Source organism: Marmota marmota, unplaced genomic scaffold (genome assembly GCF_001458135.2).
Source record: "Marmota marmota marmota unplaced genomic scaffold, marMar, whole genome shotgun sequence".
NCBI lineage: Eukaryota > Metazoa > Chordata > Mammalia > Rodentia > Sciuridae > Marmota > Marmota marmota.
This window is the reverse complement of record NW_025999977.1, coordinates 15,778,400-15,799,918: the sequence shown is the minus strand read 5'-3', so window position 1 is coordinate 15,799,918 and position 21,519 is coordinate 15,778,400. Positions and strand designations below refer to the sequence as shown.

General features: G+C 31.5%; 1 protein-coding gene across 1 annotated transcript in view; it reads right to left on the bottom strand.

Annotated features, from left to right (window-relative positions):
• The window catches only part of Ppp4r3b (protein phosphatase 4 regulatory subunit 3B), a 62,006-nt gene that overhangs the window by 3,340 nt on the left and 37,147 nt on the right, over positions 1 to 21,519 (bottom strand). Inside the window, exons 8-14 of the mRNA XM_048804938.1 lie at positions 19,229 to 19,344; positions 16,179 to 16,220; positions 14,138 to 14,296; positions 10,596 to 10,765; positions 8,540 to 8,679; positions 7,960 to 8,144; positions 6,352 to 6,554 (exon numbers count right to left, since the gene is read on the bottom strand). Of these exons, the coding sequence (XP_048660895.1) occupies positions 6,352 to 6,554; positions 7,960 to 8,144; positions 8,540 to 8,679; positions 10,596 to 10,765; positions 14,138 to 14,296; positions 16,179 to 16,220; positions 19,229 to 19,344 (1,015 nt within the window). The remainder of the gene's footprint in view (positions 1 to 6,351; positions 6,555 to 7,959; positions 8,145 to 8,539; positions 8,680 to 10,595; positions 10,766 to 14,137; positions 14,297 to 16,178; positions 16,221 to 19,228; positions 19,345 to 21,519) is intronic.

The following is a 21,519-nucleotide window of genomic DNA, read 5'->3' as shown; positions in this document are numbered from 1 at the left end:
CTGATGTTAGCACATAAATTCCATTTTATTCTTTCAAAACTTTTGTATTCCATTGTATGGACTCACCCATCAAACATTTTCTGTTGACGTTTGGATTGTTTTTAAGGAGTATTCTCTTAAAAATTTCATTTTTTATAATGATTTTTCTTATTAATGAAGTTGAAAACCATTTTTGTATGTGGAATATTATATGGATAAGATGTGAAGTTATTAAGGATTTTTGCACTATAAATTTATCTAGTTTTTTCTTAGCATTAATTTTTAAAAATTATTACATCTGTGTAATTTGAGAACTTACATTGACTATAGCTGTTGGAAGATCAATAAATGCATTTACTTCTGCCTTCTAAAACTTCACTGAAGTGAAAGAAATTTACCCTCAAAGAAATGGAAGAGGGAAAAATAGCATAGGAAAGCTAAGGAATATTTGGACAAGAAAAATCAGAGACAAGGTAACTCTTAATAGAAACCAGAACTAAGTATCTATAATGAGATAAAGAAATGAGAATAAATTGATTTTTCTTAGAGAACTTCAGAAGACTCAACAGCAAAGGTACAAAAACAGTGGGGGAAAAGAGGGAAGACAAGTAAAACAGACAAGCGGGCCATTGATCCTGTCCCTCTGACAGCCACGAAATCTGTGTTCTTCCATCACCACCATTTATAAAGAAAATAGACTCTATAGAGAAAATCACTCTATAAAGAACTTTGGGACTTCAGGCAAAGTAAAGGGCAAAGGTAAGATGCCAGGATGAAAATGGGATAAACTTAATTCTGTAAAACTGAGCAGGCACCACCCCCCTTTCTTTTTCAGGCTCAGAACACCTCAGTGAAGCTTATACTTCCCAGATGTGGTAGACTAGCTATGCTGTAACAATTAGTTCCTACCCAAGCCATTGGAGCCATCTAAGTGGGTGGTTAAACTAAAGTAAACTACCTTCCCCCAAAGCACTGCTCTAAGTCCAAATCACCCCTTTAAAGTATACAATTCAGCAATTTTAGTAAATTACAACCATCATTACTAATGCACCATCACTACTAATTCCATCACCCTCCCCTATTCCTAAAAGTCTCAAACCGCATTAACAGTCACTTTCCAGGGTCCGTCCGGGTCTTTTTTTCCATGGATTTGTGGTGTATGGCTTTTTGTGATTGGTTTAATCTATATTGTAGCATATATCAGCACATCATTCCTCTTCATGTCTGAATAATAACCATCATTTGGATATACCACATTTTATTAAACTAGTCATTAGGACACTTTTTGGCTATTCTGAATAATGCTGCTATTAACATTCATGTACATGTTTCAGTTTTCTTGAATATGTACTGGGATGTGGAATTGCTGGAATCATATGGTTAACTTGTGTGTTTAATTTTCTGGGGAACTACCAGACTGTACTCCGAAGCTGCTGCATTTTTACCTCCCCATCAGCAAGTGGGTCACAATTTCTTTGCAACCTTGCCAACACTGCTTTTGTCCATTTTTTGTTAAAATTACAATCATCCTAATGGGTGTGAAGTGGTACTTTATTGTAGTTTTGTATTTCCTTAGCTGGCTAATAATGCTAAATATTTATGTATTTTATGTATTTTCCTTGGAGAAATGTCTATTCAAATACTTGTCCATTTCAAAACTGGGTTGTTACATTGAGGTATTGGGTACCAATTCCTTACATGATTTGCAATATTTTCTCCCATTTTGTAGGTTGTCTTCACTTTACAGTAGTATCCTCTGAAGCACATTAGTTTTTAATTTTGATGAAATTCAATTTATTTAGTTTTTTTTTCTTTTTATTTCATATCTAAGATATCCCTGCCTAATCCAAAGTCATGAACATTTACACCTGTGTTTTCCCTCAGGATTTTATGTTTTTAACTCCAATGTTTAGTTCTTTATTCATTTTGAGTTGTTTCGTACATGGTATGAGTTAGGGATCCATCATAACTTTTTTGCATGTGGATATCCAGTTTATAACATCATTTGTTGATCCTTTCTTTTACTGAATTGACAACTTGTTAAATCTTTTTCTTTTTTGTTTCTGAGACAAGGTCTTGCTATGTTGCCCAGGATGGCTTCGCATTCCTGGACTCAAGCAAGCCTCCTGCCTCAGCCTCCCAAGTAGCTGGGACTATAGACTTATGCTATGGTATCCGGTTACTTATATGAAGCACCAAAAATGTAAGGAAAATATCAAATACAAAACAAAGAAACCATTAACAAAACAAAAGTTAAAAAAGGAATCAAGACAAATTATGAAGAGACAATGTAATTTTTTTTCTGAAACAAACCAATTCCTCTAGTGATAATTTACTTAGATGATGAAGTATGCAAGTATGCTTCAACATCCAGTAATTAGAGAACAGTATTTAGTATGTATAATATATAATAACATTAATGATATAAATAACTCTTAATGTTAATAAATCTGAAATGGAATTCAAGAATCATCCTTCACTGAAGGAAATAAAGAAGATATATCTTACTAACACATGATTTTAAATATTTTAAAAAAACCAAAGCGATAGTTTTTATATTTCCCTTTTGATATTAACAACTTTTATCTCACCTAACTGCCTTGATCAATACACCAGAACAACAGCAGTGTTAGTGGCATTTTGTCATGTTCCCGATTAAGTGGGAATACTTCTGGTATTTCCTATGTACAAAACTAGCGTTTAGTAATGGAAGTATATTATTAGGTTAAGAAATTATCCATTTATTCCTATTTTACATTTGGAATAATTATCAGAATTATAAACACATTCTATGTAGAAAAATACATGTATGTGAAATGATTGACTGTAGGTCACATTGTTGCAGTGCTTCTAACTGCAAAGAGCAGGAAATAACTTTAATGTCCATTATTAGGGTTTAACTACAGATTAAGGTATATTCATCCTTTTGAAGTCTATGCAGGAGTTTTTCTAATGTTTTCACATGGAAAGATCAAGTGAAACTTTACATGAAAAAAAATGAAGGGTTGATTTTTTTTTTTTTCTGTGAATCTGTAGCAAAAGAAGTATCTATTTTAGCATTCACTAATCACATTAAGAAGCTACTAAGTTTTTTCTCAGAAAATGTGTATATAACAAAGTGCTTTGTGTCTTTATAGCATTCAAATCTTTAAAAAGTATCTTTTAAAAAATTTCATTGGGGGGCTGATGCTATAGGTCAGTAGTAAAGCGCTTGCCTTGCATGTGTGAGGCACTGGGTTCATCCTCAGCGCCATGTAAAACTAAAGTGTCTACAGCTAAAAAAAATATTTAAAAAAAAATTTCATTAGGACCTAAAGTCTTGCCCATCTTCAACTGCATCAATTGACACCTGTGGTGAAATAGCTAAACTAAAGGCCACTGGGATAAAGAACCTGACATCTTTAAGGAATGTGGCCATAGTTTTTCAAGAGTATTGTAAACAAATTAAATTAGTGCTTTACTTCTTATTTAATTTCAAAATTTTGTGAAAATCTAGTGTAATGGGGCAATTAACGTGTTTTAAGAAAATCACTGTTTTTATCCCAAAAGACATAGAATATATTTTATAATCTGTTGTTAGTGACAAAAGGGTTGGAAAACACATTTGTGCTTGCACTTAATTGAAACAATTGTCTGGAAGGATAAGGAAATATCACCAAAAAAAAAGGGACAGGAAAACACAGAAATGATTAGAAGGACAAATCCAGAAGACTCCATCCAAATAATAACTTATAGTGAAACAGCAGAAAATGTTCCAAAATAGAAGGACATGACTGTTCAATGGAAGAATGACTGTTAAATTTTCAAATGTAGGGCTAAAACCCTAAAACCCTAAATGCTTTCATGAAGAAAATAAAGTCACACAAAAAGGATGAGGAATAAGAATGTCTTTAAAAACTCTGGACAACAAAAGCTTCATTTTTTTTAAGAAAAATTATTGCCAATCTGGTTTTGCATTCAGTTAAATTGTTAATAAAAGTTTAAAATAGAAGATATACTCCATCAAAATGAGACAGGAAATCAAGAAAAAAACAGAGACATAGGATTTGGGAAACAAATAATATTACAAGACAGGAGAGAAGCAAAAATAAAGTCTTAGAGTAAAGGCAAAAAAGGAAGCCTCAAGACAATGGCTGTATAGCAAGTAGTCTAGATTGGCACAGAATGAAAGATTTCAAGAGAAAAATGCACGAAAATAACCTAAGAAAAGTCCTTCAGAATTAGCAATGGACACATAACTATTTTAACAAAAGAAAAGGCAGTACTGATGTTTACTCTAGAAAAAGTGAAAATTTATAAAGACTAACACTACAGAAGAGTATAAAATAAACAATATTTATGTTGTCTTCATTATCACAAACTTATCAAACACTTTTTAAAAAATTACGATAAATGGAGAAATAAAGGTGAGGATGCTGTAAGGAGTATTCAAATGTGAAAATAAGAAGGCTAAACATTCATTCCATAATAAGGGAATTAACAAATTATGTCTGAACTTGATAAACAACACAGCAGCAATAACATTACTTACAAAAGTAAAAACAGCTATTAAGAATATAAAGCACCAGCTGCTGTGGTGCACAGCAAGTTGGGAGGCTGAGGCTGGAGGATCACAAGTTCCAAAAGCTAGCTCAGCAACTCAGTGAGGGCTTGCTTCAAAATAAAAAATAACAAAGGGAAGGGGATGTGGCTCAGTGTTTGAAAGCCCCAGGGGTTCAATTCCTAGTACCAAAAAGGGAAGGGAAAAAAAAAATATATATATATAGCAGAAACATAGTACTGATTTTTTAAAAAAATATAAATGTGACCAGTATTTGACTTTTGAAAATAAGTACATGTTTTATGTTGATTTAAAAGAAAGTGCTAAGCAGTAATCTAAGCACGATACATTTACTAAATAATTTAAATTTCTTAACAAGCTTTATAAAGCAAGTGCTGATGATATATCTCCATATAAAATCAGATATCTAAGGCCTGGAGAAATAAATAACTTTTCAAGGTCAAATAGCTAGAAAGAAGCAGAGCCAAGATTTGAACCACACAGTAAAATTCCATGGCAGATATTCTTAATGTCTTGATATACTAATATCGATATATTCGATATACTTACTGAAGAGTGAAAATAAATTTTAAAAATTTCCAGTTAAAAAAACCTGAATGTTTCAAACAGAATCTCATTGAAAATGCTACTTATGTTATCTTTAATCAAAAGCCTACCTCAATACAATACTGAATGATTCATTAAGTTATGTGCATGTACAAACATGGCATAATAAATTATGTGTAACTATAATGCACCAATAAAAAAAGTTATTCTACATTTCTGCTAAACAGTAAAAGTATATTTCCTGTTCAAAACAAGATGTATTCCTTCAGTTAAGTTTTGTATTACTATAACATTTTCCTTGTTTTGTCTATCTATCTATCTATCTATCTACACACACACACACACACACACACACGCACACAAACTGATGTCCTATATTCTAATGCATTTTAATTTTTAAGTCACTCTTTTTTTGTGAAAGAATGGTTTCACGCAGTGAAAAATCTAAATAAATAATAGAATAGTTTGATATAAAATTTAAATTTGTTTATAAAAAGAAAAATAAGCAATGGGAAGTACATTTGCTGTGAGAATTACAGATATATTCTTAATATCCTTAACCAAAGATTCATTTACATTAAGAAAAATATAAACCAATTTTTAAACGGCACTATGAACAGACAACACACAAAGGAGAGAATTCAACCTTACTACTATAATAAGTGACATAATTGGAAAAGAGATATTACATACTCTACCTAACTGGAAAAGATTAAGAATAATTATAACAACACTGACAAAGCTGCAGTGATTCAAGCACACCCATATACTGCTGATGGGAAAATAAACTGATACAGACCTTTGGAGATGAATTTGACAATATGTGTGAAAACATTCTAGTACTTTAACTATTCAATAAAATAATGTAAAATACAACAACTAGTAGTCAAATCAGTGAAATATCAGAATCAACTTAGTACTAAAAAAAACAATTAGGTATGGGGAGGGATGGGGAAGGATGCTTACATATATTATGATATAGCTAAATAAAATGAGATTCTACAGTCAATAACATTTTAATAACACAACATTCTTATAATAAACAGAAGCAAACACACAATGTGTTTATAGGAGTATTTCAATTTTGTGTCAGATAAACTCAGATCTGAAGAAAAGTAAATAAATATTAACCATCATGTTCTGATGGTTTAAGTTCTTTCCTCTCTGAAATTGCTCTGATTTTACAAATTTTCTTCAGTAAACATGAAACAATTTTACAGATGGAAAAGGCAAAGTTTGTTTTTGTGTAGTGCTAATTCACATACCTTGGTGGCTGTTACTGACGTAGTCAAGTTTGTAGTTTTGGAAGAAGACCCATTAGAACTTGCTGGTGGTGTCTGAGCCACAACAGATTTACTGTTTGTACTGTTTGTTCCATTAGCAGCACTCGCAGAGTGGGAGAAAGTAAATTTGAAGCCACCAGAAGATGTCCTTTTGGGAAGGTTTTCTTTATCTTCACTTTCTTTTGCTAAAAGCAAAAGTAAAAATTTGAGCCTATATCAATAAATAATGCTAAATCAAATCATTTGAAAATAACAATTAAAACATCAAAATAACACACTGCCTTTGCTTTCTAAGAGGATAGCATGTGTATGGTGATATCTGTATAACCTGGAGTCCCAGAAATCTAATTTTGTGAGCATCAGAGCATTAAGAATCATATAAGAGGGCTGGGGATGTGGCTCAAGCGGTAGCGCGTTCACCTGGCATGTGCGGGGTGCTGGGTTCGATCCTCAGCACCACATAAAAATAAAATAAAGATGTTGTGTCCACCGAAAACTAAAAAATAAATATTAAAAAATTCTCTCTCTTCCTCTCTTAAAAAAAAAAAAAAGAATCATATAAGAATCAGCCAAAAAAGAATCATATAAGAATCAGCCATTCTATGCTAGAGTTCTACAATGTTGTACTGTTTTCTTGAAAAGATTCATGAACTGTCTACTGTCTGCCTCTTCCTTTTATTGTCTTCTGTTCACTGACTCTATACTTCTTTATTCCTTGTTAAAACCTAATAACCTCCCCCACAATTAATACTTAAAATATCTATATCAAGTCTATCAGTGTCTCATTCCCTGAATATTCCAGTTTCCTTATATTTCTTTTATGGTATAAGCATCCAGCCCCTTTAATATCCAGTTACTTCTATTTCTGTATGTGATTCTTAACAGCATGGCACTCAACACTGGCTGCAATACTTAAAAGTATGGCCTTACTGCTTCTTTCAACAGTAGTAAGAGTGGTACCTATAAGGATTAAGAAGAATCTGTCTATCAAAAGGTGCATATTCCTTATAAGTCCAGGAAATGCTTTGTCTTTTAACATATAAATTTTTATTAAGCATTTAAATGATATCTGCAAGACAGTATTCCAAAAATGCCAACTCCTGAGGACATAAAATTAAAGTGATTAGTTATTCTGAAAGATAAGTAATAAGATCTTAGTTTTATGAAACAAGTTAGACATATCTGAATGTCGGGGGAAATTTAACTTTTTTTCTTAATTATTTTCTTTAGGCAAGTTTTATAAAAGCTTTAAAATTTAGAACAAAGTTATTTCTTTGAGCTCAGTTTTCTAAGCTTTAAAAAGTGAAGGTAAAGTACTACAGAATATTTCTTTGAATCTATATATTTTTTATTATTCAATAATAACAGAAATCCTCAAATAATCTAGTAATAAAAATCCCTAGCAGAATTTTAGTGTAGAATAAAGCCTAGACTCCATAGAAGGAAAAGTGTTAGTAGATGATAAAATTTCTAAATAAAAACCAAACATGAAAAAAAAAAAATTTAAACATGAAAAGAATGCCCATACAGATAAATTTCTGTACTAAACAAAAGGAGGCACAATTTTTTAAAATTTCAGAATGTTAATACCTTTTTTAGTCTCCATAAATTTTTCATAACTATCTGGAAAATCATCTTCTGGCTTAGATTTTTCAACTGGTGCCACAACTGCTTTTCCTTCGTCCTCTTCATCTTCATTAAACCACATTTCTTCATCCTCTTCCAAGGCTTTTGTATCTCTGCGAAATCTGTTACTACGCAATATAGATGGTACACTGTAAGAAATATATCACAAATATTGAGTAATGATTTAAAATTCATGACTACATTAGTTCCAAGAGAAACTAAGGTAATTTTAACTGTGTGCAAATTATATCAAAATCACCTCAGTCATGCTACAAAATATAGTCCAATTCTCTAAAATATTTTCAGATATTATAAACTCAACTAAAAATTCATCTTGAGTTATCATACAGGGTAGCAAGTCATCATATAATGGATTTGGAGTTACTAGATTATTTGGGGTAAGGAGGAAAGCCTGTTCTCTTACACAACCCTGTCCTATCTAGTGACAGAAAATTCCTTGGTAAATTTCAAATAAAAAAATCTAAACTATGGAAATGTTTGGACTCAATTTGTAAGCTATAAATATAGTATACTCCAGCAATACCTGTTCAGTTTCTGATTTTGTCTGTCTTTTTCTTGTTCATATTTAGTCTTCAATCCTTTGAATGTCTGAACATATTCAATCGATTCAAGTGCTTTATAAAAGTTTTCAACTATATGTGCAGTCAGAGACTTGATATCTTCCTGTATAAGCACAAAATTTACATTTCAAATACAATACAATGTTTGTTAGAAGAAAAATTAAAAAAAAAAATGTAGTTCCAAAGCTGATTTAAAAAACGTTTTTCAAAATCACTTTCCAAAAATAAATGTCCCAGTTTCTTTATACATGAACCAGGACTCCACAAAAAACTTGGGGAAAAGGAGAAGCAATTCACTGGAGCCCTTTTTGGAGACTATAAAGAACATTTGAAAAGTAAATGGATTTAGTTTACATCTTTGATTTTTTGCATTTTTGTAGCACTTCAGTTTAAAAAGCACTTTCACATACAATTTCACTTGATTCTCACAATTCTATTTTGTTTTATTATACTGTTTTCTAAAAACACAAAATGAGACAGAGAGGCTGGGTGTTCTGATTAAGAGCACATGGCTTATTACTAAAGGGCAGATGTTAAAATCATATTTTAACATCAATTTAGTGACTCCTATTTATGAAAATAGCATGTTGTATCTAAATAACAGATTCCTTTGACAATAGTACACACATAGTTCCAATGAAATACATATCTGTAATTCTACTGATATATACTATTTTATATGGACCAAAAGGATAATTTTGGGAATTCAATATATTTATTACTCAAATTTACTTTCAGAAAAATGTAAATTCAATTATGATACTAGGGATGGGATTGTGAACCAACGTATCATTTTGTCAGTATTAGATAGGAAAAAATACATGTTAATAAAAAAGTACACAAGAATATAAAGAGCTCTGATTCATTAAAAAATATGCTATGAACATGGGTTCAGATACTAGTGAGCCAGTTAACTGCATTCCTTCTTTACTAATATTCTCAGAAAAACAATCTAGTTAGCCAAATAATCTTCATATGAGAATAACATGTAATCAGTGGAAATCACATTTATTAAGAAACAACCAGAGAGTAAATTTCTAGCTTTCATTTTTTAAAAATTGTTCTTTCCAACAATGTAGCCATTTCCTTGATGGAATAATTTCTGTGTGTATATGTGCAGCAGAGGTAAATTTGTTGTAATGATTAATTTGTTGTACTATCTTATTCCTATAGTTCAAATATAGCTCTCTCAAGGTCTTTTTATGACACATCTTTTGTTGCCTGAAACTGAGACGAGACATAGTTTCAAATACTGATTGTGCTACTAATCAAATGAAAGCTCTTGATCATTTTGGTTATCTTAATTTCCTCATCTGCAAAGTAAGGTAATTGAAGGAGTACATCTATTCCTTGTCTTTCTGGTCTCTCCAACTTAAAAATTATAAGATCTCATCATATCTTTTATGTATTTTGCATCAATGTCTACCAAATTATTTCACAATCTTATCTATCCATCTTTTTTATTACTACCCTATAACAGAAAACTACCTTAAATCACATGAATGGTATGCATGATTGAAATGCTTATATGCCAAATGTGATCCTGAAATATTTGGCCAGTAAAAATGGAACTGACAAAATTAAGTAATTGAGGGGCTATATATAGCTCAGTTGGTAGAATGCTTGCTGTGCATGCAGAAGGCCCTAGGTTCAATCCCCAGGACCACAGAAACAAAACAGTTTACACTGAATTTCACTTTTAGGACCTATAATTGATCCCCAGCTACACACGAAAACACACACACACACACACACACACACACACCAAAAACAAAACAAAACACACTAAACTACAACAACATGGCAAATAAGAATATAAAAGTATCTGATTTTTTAAAAAAACTTTAGTTTATTAGAAATACATTCTAAGACACTTAGAATCACAATTTTAGGAGAAAAGGGGGAATGAAGAAATCACTTGTTTACATATCATTATTTTACTTTTATATATAATTACTTCTTCACAAATAGTTAATTCTTTTACATATAATCACTAAGAGTTCTTTAATATAAACTTACCACTCTTATAAATTCAAACAACTCAATAACAGCTGAATTCAACAGATTGTACCGAGTTCCATTATCCAGAAGAGCATTTATAACTGGCTCAAAAAGATTTCCCTTGGTGATGTAACGATTGTAAAATTCATCTTTAAGGCCAATTATCCGTCTCATAAAGCGAAGAGCACCTAATTAAATATAAACAAGGGAATAAGCTGGTGATTTTACTATTATTTATTATTTTAGAAGTATTTTTGCCATAAAGTAGTATATACGTTCTTCTAAAACAAAAAGTAAGGGGCTGGGGTTGTGGCTCAGTGGTAGAGCACTTGCCTCCCAAGCGTGAGGCACTGGGTTCAATCCTCAGCATCACATGAAGATACATAAATAAAAATAAAGAGATTTTAAAATAAATAAATAAATAAATAAAAAATAAAACAAAAAGTAAAATTGTGCACTAAAACAATTGGGTTTTGAGAAAAATAAAGAGTTCAGGGAAGATAGGTAAAAACTGGTACAACTTTATAGCCAGAGTTAAGAATACCACAGGAAAAAGTATCTGGGAGATAAATAATTCACTTAGGTGGTCAGCTCCATGGCAAAGAGAAGGAAAAAAATATTAAAAACCTATAAATGACGATGATGATAACATTTAGCAGTGCTTGGTAGACACAGTAAAGATAGTTCAGTATGAATTGGGGGGCAAGGTCAAGAGAGGAATGGTATACAGTCTGCCAAGAGTCAAGATAGCCTTTCTGGGAGATGGAAATCTGAAGGCAGATGTTTCCAGATTTTCTGAAAATACACCAAAGGACAATACAGGATATCTAAAAAAAATCTTTTTGTTTCATTTTTTAACTGTTCCAATGAAGGTTTTAATTCCTCTCCCAGGATTCTAGCTCTTCCTGCCTTGAAAAAACCATCTGTGAATTACCGCTACTTTGACATTATAATAACATTCCCTTATTTACCAACTGTATGAGCTATTTTTCCTTGGGAAAGCATGTAGTGTGGTAGATAAAAATATATTTATAAAAGAAAAAATAGCAATGAGCTTCTCATATTTTAAAATATTAAAAAAGAAATTTCTCTTTTAACGAGCTTTTCCTAGCTAAATAAATTTAGCAATATCATTACTAAAATTTTTAGGGAACACAAAGGATTGTGTTTTTAATCTTTTTTGTATCTGATATTGTAACCTTTCCCTCTTAATTTATTCTACAGATAACATCAATTGTCTGTTCAAGAATGGAAGTTGGTTAAATGATCCAGTTGTGCCTGTTCTAAGAAGCTTAAATATCTGAGAATAAAATAGAAACAGGTTACATAAGGTATAAATGTATGTTAACTGGAACACCACCAAACAAATGTGGGGAGAAGTGCTAGACTTATAATATCACCTCTTTTTGTGGCAGGATAAAAAATATTTCACTTAGGATTAAAAAAACAAAACAAAACAAAAAAATCCAAAACCAAATAACTGGCAAAGGTGTGACCAATCAGGCACCCATAAACTACTGTGAATGAAATGACATGCATGCAAAGCTACAGTTACAATGTAACTTTTAATTTAAAGCAACATATTTAAATATTGGAAATTCATTCCATTAGAATATAACCATGTTAATGGAAGTACTGCACAATCATCAAAAAGTACTATTTATCAAAAACCAGATGGGAAAATCTACTATGAATACATTAATGCTTCCAAAATTAAAATTCAAATAGAGTAATTCTAATCAAGATGAACTGAAGAAAACAATTTTTTTAAATATTTATTTTTTAGTTGTAGTTGGAAACAATACCTTTATTTTATTTATTTATTTTTATGTGGGGCTGAGGATCGAACCCAGGGCTGCACATGTGCAAGGCGAGCGCTCTATGCTGCGTCACATCCCCAGCCCCTGAAGAAAACAATTTTTAAGATACTGCGCAAGGAAAAAATTCTTAAGGGTAACAAAGAAAATTATGAAAAAGAAAAAAGGGGGTACTCAGTAGGTTCTTATAATAGAAATATTTTAACCTCCCAGTACTGGGAACCTGGGTAGTTTACCACTGAACTAAATCCCTAGTCCTTTTACAGGCGAGTGCCACTGTGCCCAGCTCTACAACAGACATATTATAACGGCACAATAAACATTGCTATTATTTCAACTGATGAGATTAAAGAATAGACAGTCCATAATTAAGACATAAATGTATCTGTTTAAAATACCACCTTTATTAAATAGTAAGTTAATTTTGTGGGGAAAACGTGGTTTATTTAATAAAGGTGTTGGTATGGTTGTCTTGTCCATCTAGAAAAGAACAAATCTAGACCATCACTTCAAACCATATCCAAAACCATCTTTCAGATGCACTATACACACACACACACACACATATGTAAAAAATGAAAGAATAAAAATATTAGAAGAAAATTGAAAAGAATACTTAGAACATAGGAGACTTCCTGAACAAGACAAAAACAAAAAACTATCAACAAAACAAAACAAAACCCCAAAGACCAGGAGGAAATAAACTGTATTTTTTGTGAAAGAACTCTTAAGAAAAAGATAACAAGTAATTCACAACAGAGATAAACGAATATTGTACTAAAATTGGGACAATGCAAATTAAAACAAGAATGGAATACCACATTATCATCAGATTGATACCATTTTAAAAAGGCAATAAGAGTACAGGGATATTGTCAAATGCTTCAAGTTTTGGGAAAAGAAATCTGGCAGCTATATGTTAAGTTAAAAAAAATTATAAAAATATGTTAAAAACTATGAAGTATATAAGCACTTTATCCTGGCAATCTTATTACTGGGAAGCTATTTTACATAAATAAATAAACCAACATATAAAAAAATTAGTATATCAGGCTATTTACAACTGTAGTTTGGAGTGGCAAAAAAGCAAAAATAATCTTGCAATCCGTTCACTAGAAAATGATACAACAGTTTATGAAAGAGATTATGAAATGATCTGCTATCTTTAGGAAAAAAAATTAATCTATACCATATCAACTAACCTAGATTACCAGTATTGAGGGGCAGAGAAATAAGTATGTTAATATGATTCAGTTTCTGTACAAATAAAAACAAAAAATCCTATATGTGTGAATATATTTACATAAATTTGTATAGGCACAGAGAAAGGAATGAAAAGGAAAAAATGTATACAGTTAATAGTAACATTGGCTATTTTAAGATTATAAAAATAAAGGAGGTTAGGGAGATTAAGTCAGTAGAACATGATAGTCTCATGAGCAAAGGGAAAAGATGGCAGGCCTGGTTCTATTAGTGAAATGCTGTCATTGCATTGTATTGTACAACAACAAAAATTAAGCTAAATGGGTGCCTGATTCAAGTTGGGAACCATTGTAATCTACTCCCCTGGCCCTTTAAGAACAGAGAAGATCAGGACTTCTTACAATCATCTCATTAATAGCATACACACTGCTCAACAAATAAATAGAAAAAACTTCAAATGGTAATTTAGCTATCATCTCTACCAAAAATGTTGTTTCTTAAAAAACATTTTACAGAATGTCCATTTAAATTGTTACTTACACAAGGCCAGGAAAGTGTGCTTCGAATTCATCAAGACCAAAACTCTTCTTAGCAAGTCCTTGTTCATAATGTAGTTTTTTATATGGTATGTGTGATGTTCCACACAAAATGTAAGTAACTCTAAAATTAAGGCAAGTAGTTGTGCTGTTTGATAATTATCTAAAAAAGAAAGTCATCTCATGAAAATAAAATATTATAATACATCTAAATAGACTAAATAAGCTTATATCCTATATATTAGAGCCATTTTCTTGTCTGTTTTTATGACAATTAAGAAGGCTGTAGATGTATACTTTTTCTTAGGTGGACTATCTGAAAGTATTATCAGTTTTACCTTCTAAGTAGATATTTTCTAACAGGAAGAAAACAATCTGAATCTACAAATGTAATATAACCTTCATTTCACTGAGTTTTCTTGGTAATGCTTCCTTAGTAAGTATTATCATTAATATTAACGATGCTATAAAAGGGTTCATACTAAAGAGGAATTACTTCAAATGTTTTGTCTAAAGTGCTCAATACAAATCTCTTAAGAAAAATTACTATGCTTTTTAAAAAATATTTTTTAGTTGTAGATAGACGATACCTTTCTTTTATTTATTTTTATGTGGTGCTGAGGATTGAACCTAGTGCCTCATACATGTCAGGCAAGCACTCTACCACTGAGCTACGCTTGCAGCTCCAACTATGCTTTCTTTGAACACATCTAAGGGAAAGATATTTTTGGCTGTTTGAATATAAAGTGAAAAAATATTACATTAAAAACTATTAATTTTAAAAACATCAATTCATGATATCCATAAAGAGAGGCCCACTGAAATAAACTAGTGTGCTTTTCCCCCTCAAGAGGCTTTGATTTGTAAATTCAAGAAATGATTATGAATTGCTATCAAATTTTAATGTGTATTAAGGACTTATATGGATAATTATGCTGTATTACAAATGTTTTAGGCAACGAAATAGGAAATATTAAACTGTGAGAAAACTGTGGAATCACAGCCTTACAAAATAGGAAAAAAAAAAATCAGCCATCTCCAAATACAATTTTTTTTTAAATACAAAAGATGATAAGCACATACTCTGTGGAAATATAAGCCCATTTGGAGTAAAGCAGCATTCTTTTTCATAACAAAATGGCCATAAAAAATATAATTCTGGTATTTCAAAGATTGCTTCCACTTTAAATGCAAGTAAGAAGTTTTACTTATTCCCAACATAAATAGCCAGTATGTCACAGCCAAAATTCCTCACCATTAAAAAATAATTTTTTATTTTTCAATTCTACAATTATATTTAAAAAAGGATGCATGGTGTTTAACAAATATCTTGTTTACCCTTTCCTACATTAGGTGAAGAAATTACTCATATCTCTGTCTAACCCAATTTAATTTCTAAATTATTTGAAATTGGTTCTCCTGGAATTTTTAATATAATTTATTTTTCGGTACTGGGGATTGAATCCAGGACCTCGTGTATGCTAAGCAAATACTTTACCACTGAACTACATCTTCAGACCCCATTCTACATTATTATTAGAGACAGAGGCTCCTTAAATTGCCCAGGCTGAACTGGAAATTGTGATACTCTTGTTTTGGCTTCCTGAGTGGCTGAGATTACAGGCATGTATCCCCTTACCCAGATCTCTTCAGGAAATTTGATGAACCTGGTAGAAAAGATGAAAAGCTAGGTGCACATAGTATAGTTTCAATACTACCAGACCCACACCTATTATACCTGTTCCAAGTGGAAGTAACAATGTTTAGACTTAGGTTCAAGGATAATAAGAACAGATAATGCCTTCTTCAAAACGATAACAGAAAATACACTGCAAATTTACAGAAAAAAAACAACTGTTTTTTCCATATTTTATATTGGAGCAGGTGAAATTTCTTCTTTATAATAAAGAAAAAAGTGAAACTATTATTTGATTTTATTTTATGTTGAAAATATGCTTTCCTTAGCCTTATATAAATGCTTTATACTCTGAGAAAGAAATAACTTAGAATTTGTATTATTTCAGAAAATATGAATTTATACTTACCAGGGCAAATTGTGTTGTTTTTGTTAGATCCAACTATGTTATCTAATAAAAAAAAAAATTACAATTAACTACTTCAGTAACAATATCTCATACCTCCAAGATACTTTATAATATGTAAAACTCATCTTTAATCAATCACCTTTAACCTTCATAATGATCATTAAGAGCTGGCTGCCTTGGTTAGTTATATACATCTATCTGTTATCTTTCAAAAAATTGGGTGCAGATGTGGAATTATTAAAAGACAACATAGGATAAGTATTCTGATAAAAATATAAGTGAGACCATAACCAAAGATAAGACTGACAGATAATGATGAATTTAACAATCAGGATATTGTTATATCCTCTGGATCACATATTTAAAAACAGAAAATACAGAAATTTGAAAACTCTGGAATAACACATGTTAATGATATGCTTTAAAAAAATAAAGTAGGACATTTTTTCAGGCATATATAGTTTATCAAGCACATATAGGTACACTGCATAGGAAAACACATTGCACAGAAAAGCAAATTACACTGTATAAGAATGTATACTGAAGTATTCTTTTAATAGCAAAAAGCTGGACACAAAGGTATATGAGAAGTGGAATAGCTAAATTATAGCCTACTCATACAAGAGAATACTGGTGCAAAGATTTTTAAATGCTATTTATTTGAAAATAAATAAGAACTCAAGGTATCTATATGAATAAATCTCAAAAACAGCATCAAATAAAAGGAAAGAATGCAGGTTAATATGTATAATCAGAATAAATTTAATATGAAAAACAATGCTCTATTATACATATAAAAAGCATATGCAAATATAAGTGATAAACTCCAAATTCAGCATACCTCCAGGAATGGGGGAGTGGGGATAGAATGGGAATGAGAATTTGAAGGGGCATATTTTCATTGAAAAAAATCTGAAAAGAAGTTTAGTAAGTTAGTTTTTTATAAAGCCAATACAGAGTATGAGTATTTGTTCTATTATCTATTTACTTCTGTATGCTAGAAGTGTTTTACTTTAAAAGGAACATTAAATTGAATAATTATAATTTACATAAATGGAATCATTCTATAGTAAAATCTTCTGTGATGTGTTTTTGTACCCATTCAGTTCATATTTTTGAGAACTACTCAGTTGATACATCAAGATTCATTTCAATCACTATAACTCTGTATGGTATTCCATTATATGAATATACCATGCTTTATTCAATTCCCTACAACAAACAGTGCAGTAACATTCTTATACCTACCATGTATATGCATAAACATTCCCTATGTTTATAGGGATATATATAATCAGAAAAAAAATCTATGGTATTATAGGGTGTGTCTCTGTTACAACTTTTTTTTTTTTGTAAAATTCTGTTTACTTTCTCTTAATTGATTTCCCATGTTTTCAAGATAGTTGCTAATACTCTAGTATGCCCCCACATACTTGCTTCTTCTTCTTTTTGGTACTGTGATTGAACCCAGGGGCACTTTATCACTGAGACACATCCCAAGTCCTTTTTTAATTTTGAGATGGGGCCTCTCTAAGTTGCTAAGGCTGGCCTCAAACTTTCAATTCTCCTGCCTCAGCCTCCCAAGGTGCTGGGATTATAGGCATTATCACAGAGTCTGGATGCCTCCGCTAATTTCTGATTTCACAAATTCACCTGTATACTTATCTAAGTCCTTTGTTTAAGCTAGCATGTGTTATAGCAACATCATAATATGATTTAAATAGGTGGGCTCAGTGGTATACTCCTGTAATCCCAGCAGCTAGGAAGGCTCAGCCACTTAGGGTTTCACTAAGTTTTTAGGGCCTATCTCAAAATAAAAAATAGAAATGGCTGGGGATGTGGCTCAGTGGTTAAGCACCTCTGGGTTCAATCCCTGGTACCAATCAGTAAATAAATACTGCAGGCTGATGAAATTTAAGATGGCTAGAATATCTTCAGTTAAATTGGATATAGTAGAGATCAACTAAAAACTGATGCCGAATTAAATATATACCTGAAGATACTACTTAAAGCTGTAATAGGATTCTGTATTCGGACTGCCTTAAAAATATCTTTACGTTTCCACTCCCCTTTAATAAACTGAAACCAGAATGTGCAGCTTATAAATTATGGTTATAATTTATGCAATGAAGATAATAAGGGAATACAATAAAAATGCACATGAAGAGCCCTTTGCCCCTATATACTAGCATATGAGTGTACATTTACAGGTTCAATGAAAATGTTTGAAGAGCCAGGTGCAGTGGTGAATGACAGTAATCCAAATGACTCAGGAGGCTGAAGTGAGAGCATTATAAGCTGGTGGCCAGCCTCTGCAAATTAGTGAGATCTTGTCTCACAAAAAGGGTTGGGGATGTAGCTCAGTGGTAAAGTGCCCCTGGGTTCATCCCTGGTACCAAATCAAAATTAAAAAACATCATTATTTGCTTTAATCAACTTTTTGTTTAACCCTTCAATCAATTTCTGACCCTGACATTGTGAAATAAGAGGGCTTTCACATAATGTTAAATTGTTCTTCGGAATTGTTTTTGTTTTTTGATCCTGGGAATGAAACCCAGGGATACCTTATCACTGAGCATACTTGCTCCTTTACATTTTTTTGTTTTGTAATCGAGAATTTGCTAATATGCTGAGACTCGCCTTGAATTTTTGATCCTCCTGCCTCAGCCTCCTGCATCACTGAAATTACAGGCTTGTGCCACTGTCCCCAGCAGTACCCTCAGATTTCTAATGTAGCAATACACTGTTTGCTCTTAACTCTCTCCAGATAATCTATTCTAACTCTGGGGACAGTCTCCTTTTTTAAAGTGTCTCTCTCTCTCTCTCTCTCTCTCTCTATCAGTATGTAATACTTTTAGCCACATTTTTTATATCATTCTCTTCCACAGACACTCAGAAACAAGGAAAATCAAGAATTTTACTGCAGTATAAATATTTCAGTAGTAATTTCCCTGTCACATAAAGCACCAAGTAAATAGCATGTTAGTTTTAATATTTATTTCACTCGTATTTAAAAATAGAAGTCCTAAGCAGATAAAAAGAGAACCTACCTTTTTCACATTTGTCTTCTGAAGTATTAGTTAAAAGTGGTGCTGTTAGGACATGCATACAATGATTGTAGAAGAAGTTTAGAAATTCACTTTTCTCAGTTTTCTGAAACAAACAGAATTAAGAAAACATCTTCAAGCATTATTAGTGCAGGTCATATATTAACAACACATTTTAAGATAAGGTGAAAAGAACCAAAAACTAGTTATATAATGTGAAAGAACCAAAAAATGTTATAGTCACTTTATACTATTTTTTTTTGCAGAAATGAAAAAACAAGTCTTTTATATTATATATTAAATAAAAATGGAAGTACGATAGAATACTAAAATGTTTTTCAGAACAATTGTTTTTTTTTTTTTTCAAAGATGCTGGTGATATGAAATGTAAGAACAATCCATCTACCATACAACACGGTAATTACAATAACAGCAACGTATTCCATACCTGAAGTTGCTGAAATTAGACTTTAAAGTGTTCTTGCCACACATAAACTCGAAGTAACTGTGAGGTAAAAAATACAACCAACTAACCAAACATGAGAACAGCATATATCTTAATAATCACTACTGATCATTTGTTACTTATTGCGTAGCTTCCTGATTCTTTTCCCAAGAATGTAACAAAGAAACAAATGAACAGCAGTGGTTATTAAGGTATATGCTATTCTCACTTTGCCCAACAATGTTTGGTTAGTTGTATAAAATTCTTTCATCTTTAAAAGAGTATAATTCAAAAGCAGAAAAAGATCTGTTTCTAAAGAAAAACCAAAAACACTTAAAAAAAGAAAACAAAAACAAAAAAACCAAACAAACAAACAAACAAAAAAAAAAAAAAAAAAAAAAAAAAAAAAAAAAAGAATATGCCCCGGCTTATAGGAAAATAAAAAACACAATATAGTGAATATTGTTCACTAGAGGCTCTACATTAGATTCTCATTCTAGATTTCAGCCTCAGGCATAAATTTAGAGGTTGACTAAACAAGTAGATCACACATTGTGTTATATTAAAACACAGAAAATCTGAAAACCACTCAGCAAAACAAAACAAACAAAAATGACAGACAAGGAGTATAACCTAGTAATGTAACTCTTTATAGGAGATGAGTGGATGAACACTGTTATATAATTATCTAATATTAAGTAGATTTGCTATTTTAGCTTTAATTTAAGAGTCAGAAAGCAACTGGCAATACAAAATATCTTTGCATTCTATAGATAAAAAGTAGAAATTCTAAGCATAACAGGACAAAAAGTGATTGGTATGTCATAAAAGGTTTTGACATTAGCTCAGTGGATTTGAGGAAAATGTTTTGAGAAATGCATTATTAGGCTATTTTGCTGTTGTTCAAACATCACAAAGAGAAATTACAAAACCCATATGGCACAGCTTGTCATATACCCAGGCTATATTTATAAATATATGGTATGGCCTACTAAATAAGATAAATCAAGCACAAGAGGAAATGATGCAATCAAGAGATGAACCAAGAAAAAAATGTACAGGGATGGTCCCTTCCTAACATAGCATACTGTTTTGTAGTGAGAGTTTTTTTTTTTTTTCCCCAAAGAGACAGGATCTCGGCATTCTTATCCAGGCTGGTCTTCAACTCCAGGGCTCAGGCAATCCTCCTGTCTAAGCCTCCCAAGGAGCTGGGACAATTATTGACACATACCCCCTTATGACACACTAAATCTGTGTTTGAATATGTTTATGTAAATTTGTACAGGTATAGAGAAAATGAAAATGAGATAAAGGAAGTTAACACTAGTTATTTTAAGGCCATAAAATAAAGGAGGTTAGGGAGATTAAAAGTCATTAGTAAATGAAAGTTTGATGAAGTAGATGGAAAAGAGAGCAGGCCTAAAAAATGATTTTTAATAGGTACATATACACTCTAATATAACAAAAATGTAGTTGTTTATTATCAAATGCTATGTAATATACATAATAATTATGTGCTATTTCTTCAAAGAAGAATTACAAAATAAATTTCACAGAGCTATGCACTATAAAGAAATGATAAATGTTTGAGATGGCAAATGTGTTTACCTTGATGTAAATATTACACAGGGCTGGGGATGTTACTCAGTGGGATAAACCATTTGCCTAGTGTGAGCAAGGAATTGGGCTTGATTCCCCTACAACACACACATACACAAATTGACTCCCTACTACACACACATACACAAATTGATAAATGTATACACATACTGAGACACAAAGACCCCATAAATATGTACAAAACAACAATGAGTGTTGGTGAAGATGTGGAGGAAAAGATACACTCAAA